This window comes from Chiloscyllium punctatum, chromosome 2, assembly GCF_047496795.1.
Source record: "Chiloscyllium punctatum isolate Juve2018m chromosome 2, sChiPun1.3, whole genome shotgun sequence".
NCBI lineage: Eukaryota > Metazoa > Chordata > Chondrichthyes > Orectolobiformes > Hemiscylliidae > Chiloscyllium > Chiloscyllium punctatum.
This window is the reverse complement of record NC_092740.1, coordinates 115,705,293-115,720,307: the sequence shown is the minus strand read 5'-3', so window position 1 is coordinate 115,720,307 and position 15,015 is coordinate 115,705,293. Positions and strand designations below refer to the sequence as shown.

The 15,015-nt window shown below is 39.5% G+C and overlaps 1 protein-coding gene across 1 annotated transcript in view; it reads left to right on the top strand.

Moving 5' to 3' along the window:
* chrna8 (cholinergic receptor, nicotinic, alpha 8) overlaps nt 1-15,015 on the top strand; it is a 213,734-nt gene that overhangs the window by 184,588 nt on the left and 14,131 nt on the right. The window contains exon 9 of the mRNA XM_072587536.1: nt 2,655-2,764. Within this exon, the coding sequence (XP_072443637.1) occupies nt 2,655-2,764 (110 nt within the window). The remainder of the gene's footprint in view (nt 1-2,654; nt 2,765-15,015) is intronic.

Below are 15,015 nucleotides of genomic sequence, written 5' to 3'. Positions count from 1 at the left end.
TGTAAGCAACTCTTGCAATGAGAGCAAGGCAAATTGTGTTTTTTTGTTTGTTACAGGAGTCAACATCATTCAATGATTCTTCACTTTTAAAACAGTACTTTTCCCAATTCCCCATGCAGAAAAATGTGGTCTTCACAACTGTAACAAGAACAAATGTTATTATCTACATGGCTTTATTGAATATACTCACTCATACAACCTGTATTGTTATAGAGTCATGAACATACAGCATGGAAACAGACTCTTTGGTCAAACTCATTCATGCCAACCAAGTTTCCCAAACTAAACTAGTCCCACTTACATATGTTTGGTCCATATCCCTCTAAATCTTTCCAATTCATGTATCTGTCTAAATGTCTTTTAAATATTGTAACTGTATCTGCATCTACCACTTCCTCTGGTAGTTTATTCCACATACAAACCAGTATAGGCCCTAATATGGCACTTTATCTAATTCCTGTGGAAGTCCATATAAACAATTTCTACAGATATGCCCCTGTCTGTTATCTCAGCTACCTCTTCAAAAAAAAATTGTGAGGTTTGTCAGGCACGACCTACATGCCATGAATCCATGCCAGCTCTCCCTTTTTAACTAAAAAATTCTGAGCTGTTCAATTACTCCATCCTTGATTATAGACTCCAACAATTTCCTCACCATAGTTGTTAGGCTCCCCAATTCTTCTTTCTCATCTTTCTTAAAAAGTGGAGTGACATCTGCAGTTTTCCAAACCAGAGTTCCTGTCTGGGAACTCTGCAAGATTATAGTTAGGGTATCTACAAAGTGTTCTCCTATTTCCTTTAATTCTAATTATGTGCCACTCTCAGAACCATTCCAGGCAATCAACAGCCTTCACCAGACTCTTATAGAATCCCTATTGAAAGAAGCCATTCGGCCCATTGAGCTTGTACTGTCCCTACCAACAGCATCCCACCCAAATCCACCCTATCCCTGTAACCCCATATTTACCATAGTTTAACCCACCCTGTGTGCACATCTCTGGATGAGCAATTTAGAAAGGCTCATCCACCCAACCTGCACATCCTTGGACTGTGGGACGAAACTGGAGCATCCAGTGGAAACACATGCAGACACAGGAAGAACATGCAAACTCCACATAGGCAGTCACCTAAGGCTGGAATTGAACAGTACTCTGAGGCAGCAGTTGACCTATATTCTAACTCAAACTTAATAATAAAAAAAAGAGAACAGGAAAGGATGACATTTGAAGAACAACTTCTTGACAAAGTCCTTATTCACTGAGATTAGACACATTGTGACCTATTTTGAAGGGATTAGTAATGTTTACTCCACTGCTGAGTTAACATGAGCCTTAACTGTACAGTATATCCTGCACTGTTTGTTCGGTTAATGTTTTATTAATCTATACATTAACACTGCATGATTCCATTTGAAGGCCTATGCAAATGATGTGAAACAATCAAGTGTTACGTACATGGGGACATTTGTCAAGCAAACCATGCTTGAAACATGTTCTATTATGTAGTTTCTCCTTGTCTCAAGGCTGATCCTTCACTGAACAGAGATTACTGCAACTATGCACAGAGCAAACAGTGGATTTAGATGTGCAAACAATTCCTGTTTTGGTTACAAAACATCACTGAGATTGAATTCAGATTGTGAATTCCTCTGAAAGCTACAGGGTTTTCTTTTTCCTCTTCATTGTCAACCTCACATATTCTGTTTTAGTTTTCTTTTATTCACTTGTGTAACTTGGGCATCGCTGGCTGGGCATTTATTGCCAGTTGCTAGATGCCCTTGAGAAGGTGGTGAGCTGCCTCTTTGAACCACTGCAGTCCAAGTGCTGTAGGTAGACCCACAGTGACGTCAGGGAGGTAGTTCCACAATTTTGACCCAGCTATTCCTGAAGGAAGGGTAATATTACTTCCAAATTAGGATGGTGAGTGTCTTAGAGACTCGATGTCTCCCAAGCATGCTGTATTTATGATGTTTCATGTATTAAATTAGTCAAATACTTTATCCTAAAATATAACTTTTGGGGAAAAATTCTAGCTAATTTGTATTTTAATAAACCATCTTCTGAATGTCAAGGAGAAGGGCAAAAATAGAGCCAAAAGGTAAGGTAGCGTCATGGGTGAGTACATTTACATCTATCTTTCTTTCTATAATTTCATTGTAAAAGTATATTGTTTTGTTACCCTTTGGTTAACTGATTTTGAAATAAAATGGGTATACTTTTTTTCTATCTAATAACAATCTAATCAGATTGTATGGCACTTCACCAGAATATATTTACTCTTGTATTGAGAAAAATATTAAACATAAAGATAATCATTTCAGTTTCCAGTCAGTGATAAGTTAACTGATGAGAATTGAATCACTTCGATTATGAACCAGTGACGACTTCTTGGAAAGTGTGTTGATGCACAACCAGAGGGGACAGGATTGGGCTCAGCTACAGCATCCTTCATGTCAAATGTGCTACTGTAATTTGCTGCCTCAGTTTATCCATGACATTAATTGGGCATGGAAGCAAGGGCTTGGATGTGGAACTAAAGCTCCACTATAAGACAAACTTTTCAGAAGTTTAGAGAAATTAGCAAAAACAAAATAAAATTGCAAGGTAACAACTTGAAGCTTCAGGACTTGAAATGATATTGTGTTGTTGTTACAGCTCGGTACTTTGCAGCGACAATGTTCATCGTGGGCTTGTCTGTGGTCGTCACTGTGCTGGTCCTTCAGCTTCATTACCATGATCCTCATGGAGGAAAGATGCCAAAGTGGGTGAGTTATCATTATCATGATGAGAAATAGTCAGCAATTGGTATGTAGTGGAAGGAGAACATCAAACAATGTTAGCTACTTTTGCCATTAAGAGCTGAGTTGGGCAAATTATGATGTCTGAGGTTCAGTGCCTATGTCTGTGCTAGGTTTTAGTGGATGTTAGTTGCCTGCCACACGAATACTGCATCTGGCTCAATATGCCTGGATTTGAGAGCAACTGCTGAATTTCCCACAATTGTCCACAATTAAAGTACAATTCTTAAGTGAGGCCAATGATACTTGTTGCAAAGGCTAATGTAAGAAGAATATCAGTTTTGTGACCAGTGTCAATGGATGTAGATCTTTACTTACCCGAAAGCAAGGGGCTGTGGCCATGGCTAAATGCTTGTAAGTGTTGGGAAAAATTATTTTGGTGCTTTTAGTTCCTCCGCTTTCATTGGCTTAAGTCAGTGCTTTTCCCCTACCAGGAGACCAAGTGGACTAAGTTCAATTAGGCCATCTACAGTCACTTGTAAACTCACGAGGAGATTCACAAGATGGAAGATGACAGATTTTAACTCAAAGTGGGTGTTTGATGTCAATCCATGTGGTATTTCCTGTCTGACAGAGGCAACAGAAACCCACAAAATTTTGACCGTTTCGTATTTCACAAAAATGGGTTCAGGGTGAGGCACTTCAATTTTGGATGAGGATTGGGATTATTTTCCTTGAAGAGAAGGTTGAGAGGAGACTTTTAAAATATTCAAAATCTTGGATAGGGTAATGGATAGGTGAAATATATTCCCATTGATTGAAAAATTAAGGTGATGGCAAAAAGAGGTAGTAGACATGTGAGGAAGATCTCTTTTGTGAATTTTTTGTGGAATACACTACCTGTGAGTTTTATTTATTCACAGAATGCAGGCATTGTTGGATGGGGTTAGCATTTATTGCCTGCCCCTAATTGCCAAGAGGGCAATTTAAGAGCTGTATTGTTGAGGTCTGGAGGGTCATACAGGGCAGACCAAGTAAATATAGCAGATTTCTTTCTTCAAAGGAAATTTGTGAATCAGATGTTTTATTTTAAATAACAATAAACAGTGGATACATGATCACACTAAACTAGCTTTTTGTTATTCCATTTTTTTTCATTAAATTTAAATTTCACCATCTGAAGTGATGTATTTTGAACCCATATCTCCAGAACATTAGCCTAGGGCTCTGTAATCCTAGTTGAGAATGGAGTGCTGGAAAAGCACAGCAGGTCAGGCATCATTCAAGGAGCAGGAGAATCGGTATTTCAGACAAGAGCTCTTCATCAGGACTGAGGCTTGTGAGCTGAGGGGGTGGACGGAAACATGAGAGAGGAGTGGGGCTGGGAGGAAGGTAGTTGAGAGTGCGATAGGAGGTGGGGGTAAAGGTCACCGGTCGGAGAGGAGGATGGAGCGAATAGGTGGGAAGGCTCACAAGCCTCATTCCTGATGAAGACCTCTTGCCCGAAACGTCGATTCTCCTGCTCCTCGGATGCTGCCTGACCTGCTGTGCTTTTCCAGCACCACACTCTGACTCTGATGTCGACTCTGCAGTCCTCACTTTCTCCTCTGGAATCCTAGTCCAGTAACATTACCACCACAATTTTTGGAGACGACAGGTTCAATCATGGTATTAAGAAGGAAATTGGATTATAATCTGAAAAGGAAGAATATACAGAGTTACAGGTGAAAGCCTGGGTGTGGGGCAGGTCGTTCCTTCTCAGAGCAAGTGCAGTCACGATGGGACATCTGGCCTTCTGTACTGTAACAATTCTGTGATGCTTCTGGTTAATATTTTTGTCGAGGAAGAATGTAAAGAGGGTTCAGAGCAGCTGCTGGTGGAAAAAGATTGAGTGGTACCTTAGGCCCCTTCCAACTTCCAACTGAGTGACTGGGAAAAGATTTCAAGAGGTTCCTACAGGAGAAGTGGAATGAGGCTGGGTGGAGATAGACGGATGATTAAGCTCATAAGACATTGGAGCAGAATTAGGTCATTCGGCCCATTGAGTCTGCTCTGCCATTCGATCATGGCTGACATGCTCCTCACCTCCATTTTCCTGTCTTCTCTCCATCAACAATTAAAAATCTGTTTAACTCCTCCTTAAATTTACTCACTGTCCCAGCATCCACTGCTCTTTGGGGTACTGAATTCTACAGATTCACAACCCTTCGGGAGAAGTAGTTTCTCTTAATCTTTTAAATTTGCTACACCTTATTCTAAGACTATGACCTTTCATCCTAGAACGCCTCACTCCATGTCTATTTAATCCATACCTTTTATTATCTTGAATACCTCCATTTGATCTCCCCTCATTCTTCTAAATTCCAGAGAGTATAGGCCTAATGTGTTCAATCTCTCTTCATAAGACAAACCCCTCATCTCTGGGATCAATCTAGTGAACCTTCTCTGAACTGTGTCCAATGCCACTACATCTTTCCCCAAATAAAGGAAGCAAAACTGTGCACAATACAACCGGTGCTGTCTCATCAATACCTCGTATAATTGCAACAATACTTCCTTACCTTTATATTCTATTCCTTTAGCTATAAAAGCCAACATTTCTTTCACTTCCTTTATTATGTGCTGTACCTGCTAGTTTTCTGTGACTAATGAACAAATATACCAAATTCCCTCTGTACCGGAGCACCCATAGTCTCTCCCCATTAAGATAATAAGTCAACCCAAAGTTTCAACCCAAATACATGACCTTGCACTGATCCACATTAAACTCCATCTGCCACATTAAGTCACATGAAGACTTGGTGGTCCTCATTGGAAAGGCTGAAATACACTGGACCCCATAAAAGGATATGTTGGATATTTGCATAAGAGCCTTAGCCCACTTGTAATCTGCTTTGGGTTCATAGGAAAAATACATCTCTGTTTTAGCCTCACGTGAAATGATATCTGATCCTATTGGCATTACAGAACTGTAAATTGTATAATTCCTAGGCATTCACCATGTGGTTAATGTTATAAATGTTGGGTCATGTGGCCCAGCAAGGTTAAAATCAAGCTCAGAATTGTTTGTCATCAAATTTCACTTCCTCTCACACTGTGGAGAAAATGCTGATCTCAGGCCCAAGATTCCGGTGAAGAAAGACCAGGAGTTGGAACTCACCTCCGTGTAGAATTGTACGCGCATGAATACATTGCCTAGCATTTCCCACTAAGCTCCAAGGCTTCCTTTATTCTCATTTTGTTACAACACAGATTAAATGATGAGAAGTGGAAATAGATAACAATGTAATGTCAGTGTTCTCATTCAACGACAACAACTCACAAAACCTGATCACCATTGCTCATTATGCACATCCCCCATCTTTATTTGTAAGATAATCGTGGATGCAGCCCTAACCCTCCAAAAAGAGGTCCAGTGTCGTGTTGCAGGTTGCCTGACCATTTATCCACAGATTATGGTGGGTGCACTTTTGCTTTTCTGTAGGCCATTCTTAATCGTTGATACAACATCAAAAAGAACAAGTGAGATAAAGCATGATTTAAATTGTTAAACTGTTTTGTTACACAGTAAGGTGATGGACAGTTTTACTATGATCCCCTGCTATTCAACTATATGTGGATAGTGAGTAACTTTTTTACAGTATTGTCCAGCTCTTCCACCTCAGCACTATTTGTGTGCATTAGGAGTGAATTCTAACGTGCAATGCCTGGAGATCCTTGCATGCAAATGCGTATAGCTTCGGGTAACCTAGGTGAGCCATGTTGCAATCCTGATTAAAAATCTTAAACTTGATGCTAGCACATTTATAAGTGCACACATACGTTTGCAGAAAGTGCTGTCCAGTCATGGAATACATCTAATATTAGACATTGTGTTCTGAGCTTTTCAAGCATGGTGGTGTCTGACTATAGTAACTAAGCTGAACCGATAACTTGTGTTTCTCATACAACTGTCTTGGATCTGTCAACTTTCCTTGATAAATGCCTGAATTGAAGTATATGCTTTTCAATAAGTAAAGTTCATACATGAACACTTAATACTCCCCACATTTTCTCTCTTTCTCCCTGTTTGCTACTAATTCACAAATCCACAATCCAATGTACAGGTCGTTCTGCTATAATGCGTGTTTCGTTCACGTGAATTCATTATAATGCAATTGATGAATTGGGGGCACCATTTCTAAAGCCTGAACTTTTTAAGCGTGTATTGGTTATAACATGATTCTGGTCCCATTGGTTTAATTGTTGCTGCTATAACAACATGATTTTCTTATGACACGGGATTGCACAAAAACGGAACTAAATCCATTTCTGAATTTTGATTGGTGAACAGACCTTATTCTGCCCTATCCTACAGACATAGCCTTGATATGAAGAGTGTGCAAGTGAAGGAGGAAACATTTGGGTAATAAGCAGATCAGATTCCATTGGCATTGTAATCAACTTCCACAAGCAAATAACAGCTTTCATTATATCAGAAGTAATATTTACAGTCTTTCCAAATGTAATTATAAAGGTTGCAGAATTGTTTACTTTGGTAATTAGATGGCACTAAGAACCTCATGAAAATGAATGTTATTCTCCCAGAGAGATTAATGCTGAGAAAACAGGTTCACCTTAGCTATCATAGAGTTATAAACCATTTCGTATATTTGCACAGAATATCAGTCATAGAATTTTAATTGTGGCCTCCGCATTTTTCTATATAAAGATTCTGTGCTTTGCAGGAATCAACATTGTCAACATTAATGCACTGTTTGAAACATAGTTTAGTTCTTTATCTGAATATCAAAAGATATGTAATATATCTACAGTTTGTTATGGATTACATCTATCTTCAATATTGCAAATCAAAGACCTATTTAAACAGTAATTGTTCTTACTAAAAATGCAGATGCAATAATGTAGAAAGAATAGTAATATTATGGTTATATATCAGCATTCAGTTTGATCCTAAATCTATGTGATAAGGAATTCCTTTGTTAAACATACCATCTTCTTCAATTCTCCGCTTATGTTGAGGTATGTATTTTTGCATCGTTTATCTCATAGTTCAAAACCATCTAAATTAATTTCAGGTAAGATTCAATATCTTGTTCAGTAACAGAAGCTCTGTGTAAAGGAAGTCACTTTTCTATTAGTGACTGCAGGACAATCCATATCAAAGATCAAATTTTGCAGCAGCTCTGTCAAGAAAGAGCAATTCTCTAGGGCAAAGAGGACAATAACTAGAGATAGCTTGCTAAGAAGCAGATGGGGGATGATAGGAGTAGCAGACGTTTAATCAGAGTAAATCATTAATTTCGCAGAAGTTCCAAACAAAAAACATTTTAAGGCTACAATATCCCTTATAATGATATTGGATCACTGCCAGCTTCAGAGTGATTTTCTTTTCAATCAACATTAAGCAACGATTCAATAATCAAGCAAACCTCTGTATGAGTTCTTTCCTTATGATGTTTACAAGAGGCCAGATTACTAAAGAATATTACAGTGAAATTGACATTACTTATAAAAAATAGAACATAAATCTATGGAAGTTCAAAAGGATTTCTGCTTTGAAGGTCAATGCAGAACCAAATTGAGGGAAAAAAAATGAATGGCTTATGCATTTGGATGTTTTAGCTTTTATAGTGATCATTTAGGTAATGGAGAAAAAAATACCAATATCATAGCTCTGATGGAATGAACATTCAGCTTGACCATGTAGCAACAGCTTGTAGGGACGTGTGGTTTGGTAAAATTATAAACATACCATATGACCAAATCATGTGGAATATCAGTGCTGGAAATGCAAAAATCTATCTATTACCCCATCATCCACAATATGGGTCAAATTTAAAGGAACAGGCAAATTAGCATACAGTCCCAGATTGTACACATGCAAGACCATGAATACGGCTCCCAGAGGCAAGAACCCAATTGCATGTTAAGTGAGGGGCATGAAGGGCCCATTAAGGGGAATGTGTTCACTGGCAGGGGAAGCCAATTGAATCAAATTATCCCCAAGTCCACAAGAATGCAATACAGCAGCACAACCTTCTCTCCCTTCGTCCAACTAAGATCTTTGCACATGAAAAGTAGTTCCTACCCTCTCCAAATCCACCAAGAAGACTGCCTGATCTGCATGCCCCCCACCTTTAACCAGTCACAAATATGAAGCTGCAAATTCCTTGTTGCTCCTAATTTAATCTAGCCAGCATGTGACTCCAAACCCACAGCAGTGTTGTTGACTCTTAACTACCCTCTAGATAATTAGGGATGGGCAACAAATTGAGGCCTAATAAGCAACACCCACAACAATGAAAAAATAAAAAGGCACCCAAAGTGTGACTATGCAGATTAAAAGATGTTGGCCTAAATCTTTAGATCCCTATTTCCAACCCGAATCAAAGGTTGACCATTTGCCACTGATGTAGTTTTAAAAGGAATTCCAATAGACAGAAGAAATACCATGAAAAAATATCAATAACCCATATATTATTGTAGAGACAACTGATAAATCTGTGGCAAATGGTTGGATTTAAAGTAAAGCAGCTTCAGCACACTAGCTGACAACCTATCATGAAGTATCTGGCCATTTTATTAGACACAGAAGCCAGGGCCTTGCCAGAAACCTGTGTCACCAACTTCTGCAGCTTTGCTAGAATCTCACATTTCTGCCTTTCAAACTGTGTTTGATAATAGCCTAGGTGATAATCTGCCTTTCTACCTCTCTCTCTCTCTCTCTCTGTCTTTGAAGGTTTTCCTTAAAATTTCCTTAAAATATACTCTTTGACCAAGGTTTTGGAGACTTGTCCTAATGTCTGTTTTAGCCTTTCCAGCCAATTGGGGAACTGATGAGATAGGGTGCAATGCTGGCTTTGTACACCACTCAATTCCATTCTCCATTGAAATCAACAAGTGATTTTATTTGGAATTTAAGAAACGTATTCCTCAAGATACCATGGGCTTGCACCTGACAACTTAGGTTATAAGTGTCATCTTTGTGTAGGTTGGCAATATATTTTGTTTGATAATAGCCATGCAAAGTGCTTTCAGATGTTTTATATTATTGTAGACTAGACGTAAATATAAGATGTTGTTTGCTGGTTGTACCTCATCTGTGCAGGCATGATGAGCTGTCATTGTCAAAAGCCAGGAGTGGAACAACAAGGAATTTGTAGTTTCATATTTGTGACTGGTTAAAGGTGGCATGCAGCAGATCAGATAATCTTCTCGGTCGATTTGGAGAGGGTAGAAACTGCTTTTCTTGTGCAAGGATCTTAGTTGGACGATGGTTGTCCCTCAACAACCAGGCTTTGCCAGGTAAAGCAGTGGGGATACTTGGCTAATGCTAATAAAGAAATTACAACTAACAGCTATGACTAATAGGGGCTGCATGGTGTCTCTGTGCTTAGCACTGCTGCCTCATAGCGCCAGGGATCCGAGTTTGATTCCTCCCTCGAGTGACTGTGTGGGGTTTGCACATTCTCCCAGTGTCAGCGTGGGTTTCCTCCGGGTGCATTGGTTTCCTCCCCCAGTCCAAAGATCTGCAGGTCAGGGTGAATTAGCCATGCTAAATTGCCCATAGTATTATGTGCATTAGTCATGGGTAAATATAGGTTTTAGAAATGGGTCTGGATGGGTTACTCTTTGGAGGGTCAGTGTGGACTTGTTGGGCTAAAGGGTCAGTTTCCATATTGTGTGGGATCTAAGAATTTAGATTAGCTATAAACCTCACACAGCCCTACATTATTTTTTGTTACACACCAGATGCATCTCAATAATAGGAAAACAATTCCATTCAATGAATGCACAGGTCTGGTTTTTTGCTACCCTAGTAGTTACATGTGTGCATTCTTTGACCCCACCCTGCACACAAAAAAAACTAGCCACTCTAGTCCATCATAAAGCCCATCCATTTGATAGGTGGCACCCTGAGGAAGCCTCTGCCATTATTGCTCCTGGTACAGAGGACATTAGTGGCCTATCGAATTTATTCATGAATGACAGATGCAGAGTTGTAGACAATGTCCCTTGTAGCACCCTGGAAAGAGCATGAGGCAAAGGCGTTAAGGATGTGGGTCACTTGCACTGCTACAGACAAACTATCTGTCTCAGAAGACAGTATTTAGTGTACAAAATTATAGAGCACCATGACAGCCAGTCTAGAGAAGAGCAACTCCTCCCTCTATAGCTGCTCAGACATTGGGACCCTGGCTCTGTCTTTGTGTACCTTATGGGATAGGTGGGGCCTTCTTCCAGCAACAACTTCACTTACCCTAAACCTCACATGGCTCCTTCTAAGCAGTTCAACTATTACTTCTTGTGTTAGGAATCCTGTTCCTCATTCTTTATGCAACCAAAAAAATGTAGCAAAATTGGTTCCCATCAGAAGCTGTGTATTTCTTGTAGATTTGCAATCAGAATAAATACAGGACATAAAACAATGTCTGAACCAAACCCTTATGTGGAAATCGGAAAAAAATCAGATCCAAAACAGGCCCTTCGGTCCAATTTGTCTGCATGACCAGACATCCCAATCTGACCTAGTCTCATTTGGCTCCTATCCCTCTAAATGCTTTTTATTCATATTCCCATCCAAATTCCCTTTAAAAGTTGTAATTTTACTCACCTCCATCACTTCCTCTGGCACCTCATTCCATTCATACGCCACTCTCTGTGTGAAAAAGTTACCCCTCAGGTCCTTTCTAAATCTTTCCCTTCTCACTTTAAAAAATGCCCTCTAGTTTTGGACTCCCCCGCCCTAGGAAAAATGCCTTGTCTACTCACCCTATCTATGCTCCTCATGATTTTATGAACCTCTCTAAGGTCACCCCTCAGTCTCTGATGCTCCAGTGAAAAATATCCCAGCTTATTCAGATTTTCCCTATAACACAAAGCCTCCAGTTCTGGCAACATCCTTGTACATCTTTTCTGCACCCTCTCAGGTTTAACAACATCTTTCCTTTTAGAAGGATGGCCAGAATAGTATGCAGGATTCGAAAAATGGCCTAACCAATGTCCATTACAGCCACAACATGACATCCGAACTCCAATACTCAGTGTTATGACCTAAGAAAGCAAATATTTCAACGCCTTCTTCAAAATCCTGTCTATCATTTTCAAGGAACTATGCACCTCATCCCCTAGTCTCTTTGTTTGGCAACACTCTCCAGAGCCCTACCATTAACTGCATAAGTCCTGACCTATGATCCCAATGTTTGTAGGTATTACTTTAAATCCTGCTTCCAATGATCCTTTGAAAACCAATGTCACTAGGTCTTACTTAATGGATTTGGCACTAGGAGAGCTTCTGTTTCTGTGTGTTCCAAGGCATTGAGTCCTAATAAAGTTCAACTCCGATATTTGCTCCCAGTCAGGATCTCAGCCACATAATAAAAGGTGTGGCTTGCAGCTAAGGATCTAGCAGAAATGGGTTGGTAAGCATTCTGCAGTCATTGAAACTCTATTTTTGCCTTGTTCCTATAGAGCAGACGATTAAACATATGCACCAATGGTTTGAGTGCAGATATTCAGCATTTCCAAGTTGAAAGTCTTTCAGATGTTCAGTAAATTATAAAACAAATGGCCTTTGCTATGGAGTTTTATTTTCTGATTCCTCCTGTCTGGAAGTATTGTTTTCTCTCTCCTTGAAGGCACTATAAAAATGCAGATCACTTTTGAATTGCCAATCTTGTAAAAATCTACATACTTGCATCAAATTTTACTTTTATGCACAATATCTTGTGTAAGTAGGATAAGTAAATTGGTTTTGCTGATTTGTATTCAGTGACTTTACAAAGTATGGGTCAAAGCATCAAAATTGTTTACATTTAAAGAAAATCAATTTAAGTGAAAGTGATATAACAGTTTACAGCAGGGATGCTATTGCCTTATACATTTAATTTGTGTGAGAAACTTACAAGTGATCTGATTTTGTACCTGGAATAAATTGGATTTTTCATAAGCAAAACTAAATTATAATATAGAAATTCAAATTCAGGCAACCTTTTCAGCGAGAAATATCTATACAATTGGTTTGATTTTACATCTGGGTTCAATTGGTTTTTTCATGAGTAAAAAGGTATTATAATGTGGAAATTGAATTTGAGGCAATCTTTTCAGCTAGCAGTATCTATTGTCGACTATTATATATATATAGTTAAATGAGATGTTTAATTGATATATGTAAATAAAACACTGGTTTGATTAAACCCATAAAGTTGCAATAATTGATCACCTTAAGCTTTCAAAGAATATCTAATTGTGCATTAGCTTTCCAATAGATCAAAAATGGTCTTTATTATCTGCCATTAAATTGTAATGGTCTGAACCCATTGTAGCTTAGTCTACCATTGGTATAGCAAACTGAAAAGGAGAAGTTCAGAATTAATTTTATGTTAATTATATTGTTAAGCTAACAGGTGAAGGTGAAATAACTTATAAAGAGAGCTTCACCTGTAATTTCTGTAGTCTTCAGGAATTCATGAGTTTTGTTAAGATTGCTTTCCCTACAGTATGGAAACAGGCCCTTCGGCCAACAAGTCCACACTGATCTTCTGAAGAGTAACCCACCCAGACCCATTCCCCTAACCTATATTTACCCCTGACTAATGCACCTAACACTATGGCAAATTAAGCATGGCCAATTCACCTGGCCAGCACATCTTTGAATTGTGGGAAGAAACTGGAGCACCCAGAGGAAACCCACACAGACATGGGGAGAATGTGCAAACTCCACAGAGACAGTTGCCTGAGGTGGGAATCAAACCCGTGTCCCTGGTGCTGTGAGGCAGCAGTGCTAACCACTGAGCCACCATGCTGCCCACTGAATGTGAGGTGCTGTAGCCCCTTTTTCATTTTATATGGGAGTTGTTCCTGAAGTTTAACTTGTAGTTCAGCCCTGTGTTACTAATCTTTGGCTAGTTAGTGAGAAGGAGAGGAGAGAATCTTCATATTGGCCAAGATGGTCATTAACAGATCCAGGCAGTGTGTTGTGAAGGATTTATTATACCCAACTATTTGCCTTTCATTAGTGATGGTCCATATATCCGGGTGTACCTGGACAAGCAGCACACGTATCCATTAATACGTCTGAGTCCTTCTATGACTTATGAGCACTGCATCAGCTGGATTGCAATATCTCCCCATAAACTTACCTTTTAATTTAAGTTTTCCTTTAGGGCTTTGTCTTTTATTCCAGTTATCCTTTTAGGTCTGTCACCTTTTAGGTTTTGTCTATGGCTTGTCTCTCTTCAATGGTTATATCTGCAACTGGGTATCCTGAGAGAGGGAGAACATGGTATCCACTGGCGTACTGAGGCCTTTAATGACCAGTGGTCACCTTGGCTGGAGGGCTTCATGTCCCCTAGAATTACACTCTAATTTAAAATCAGTTCATATCCTTTGGAATTTTTATTTTTAGTGGCAGTGCCTGCTTAAGGGGCATTCAATTGATAACTTGAATGTATTTGGTTCATATTATTTAATGTAGTTTGGTTGGTTTAATTCAAGATTTCATCGAGAGCCTTCTGTTTTTTTAAAGGGCTGCCACTAGTTAAATCAGCTCAAACCGTTTACATTTGGTTCCATTGTTTCAACTGGTTTATTACTGGAAAAGTATGAAGAGATTTTGGGCTTATGGCTCCTTGGTCTAGAGATATTATTCTCCCTTTGTATTGGGCAAGTGCAAAAGGCCCTAGTGCATAACATTCATAGACAAGTGCTCACATAGTGTTCTTCGCTTTCTGATTAATTGGTTAGGAGTCTTTTGGTAATGCCCCTACCTCTGAACCTGAAGATCTGGATTCAAGTCCCACCTGACCTGGAGGTGTGCGTTAACATGTCTGAGCAGGCTGATCAAGAACAATGAGGGGTCAAGTGGCACAGTGATGATATCCCTTCCAGTGTACTAGAATGCCCAGATTCAAGTGCCTTAGCTCCAGACCTGTTCCATACCTGTTTCATACCATGAGCTATACACAGATCCAGGCAGTGGCTGGTTGACGGAGCAGCTCAGCTAGACTGTCTGCTTGTTTCCTGTTGCTACGTTCATGCCCAAGTGTTTAGGACATGCCTGAAGCCTTGTGAGAGTTAGACAGGCTGGACTGTGTCATTGGCCTCTTGTGACTGCACTAGCTCAGTTACTTAGTACCAATCTCCTGCCTTGTCCCCATATCCTTCCATGACTATCCAAAATAAACCCAATGCCATCTTGAACACCTCGATTTAACTTCCCTTGTTAGCTGGAGTTGCTTCTTAATTTTTGGCTCCAAATCATGCTCATGATCCCA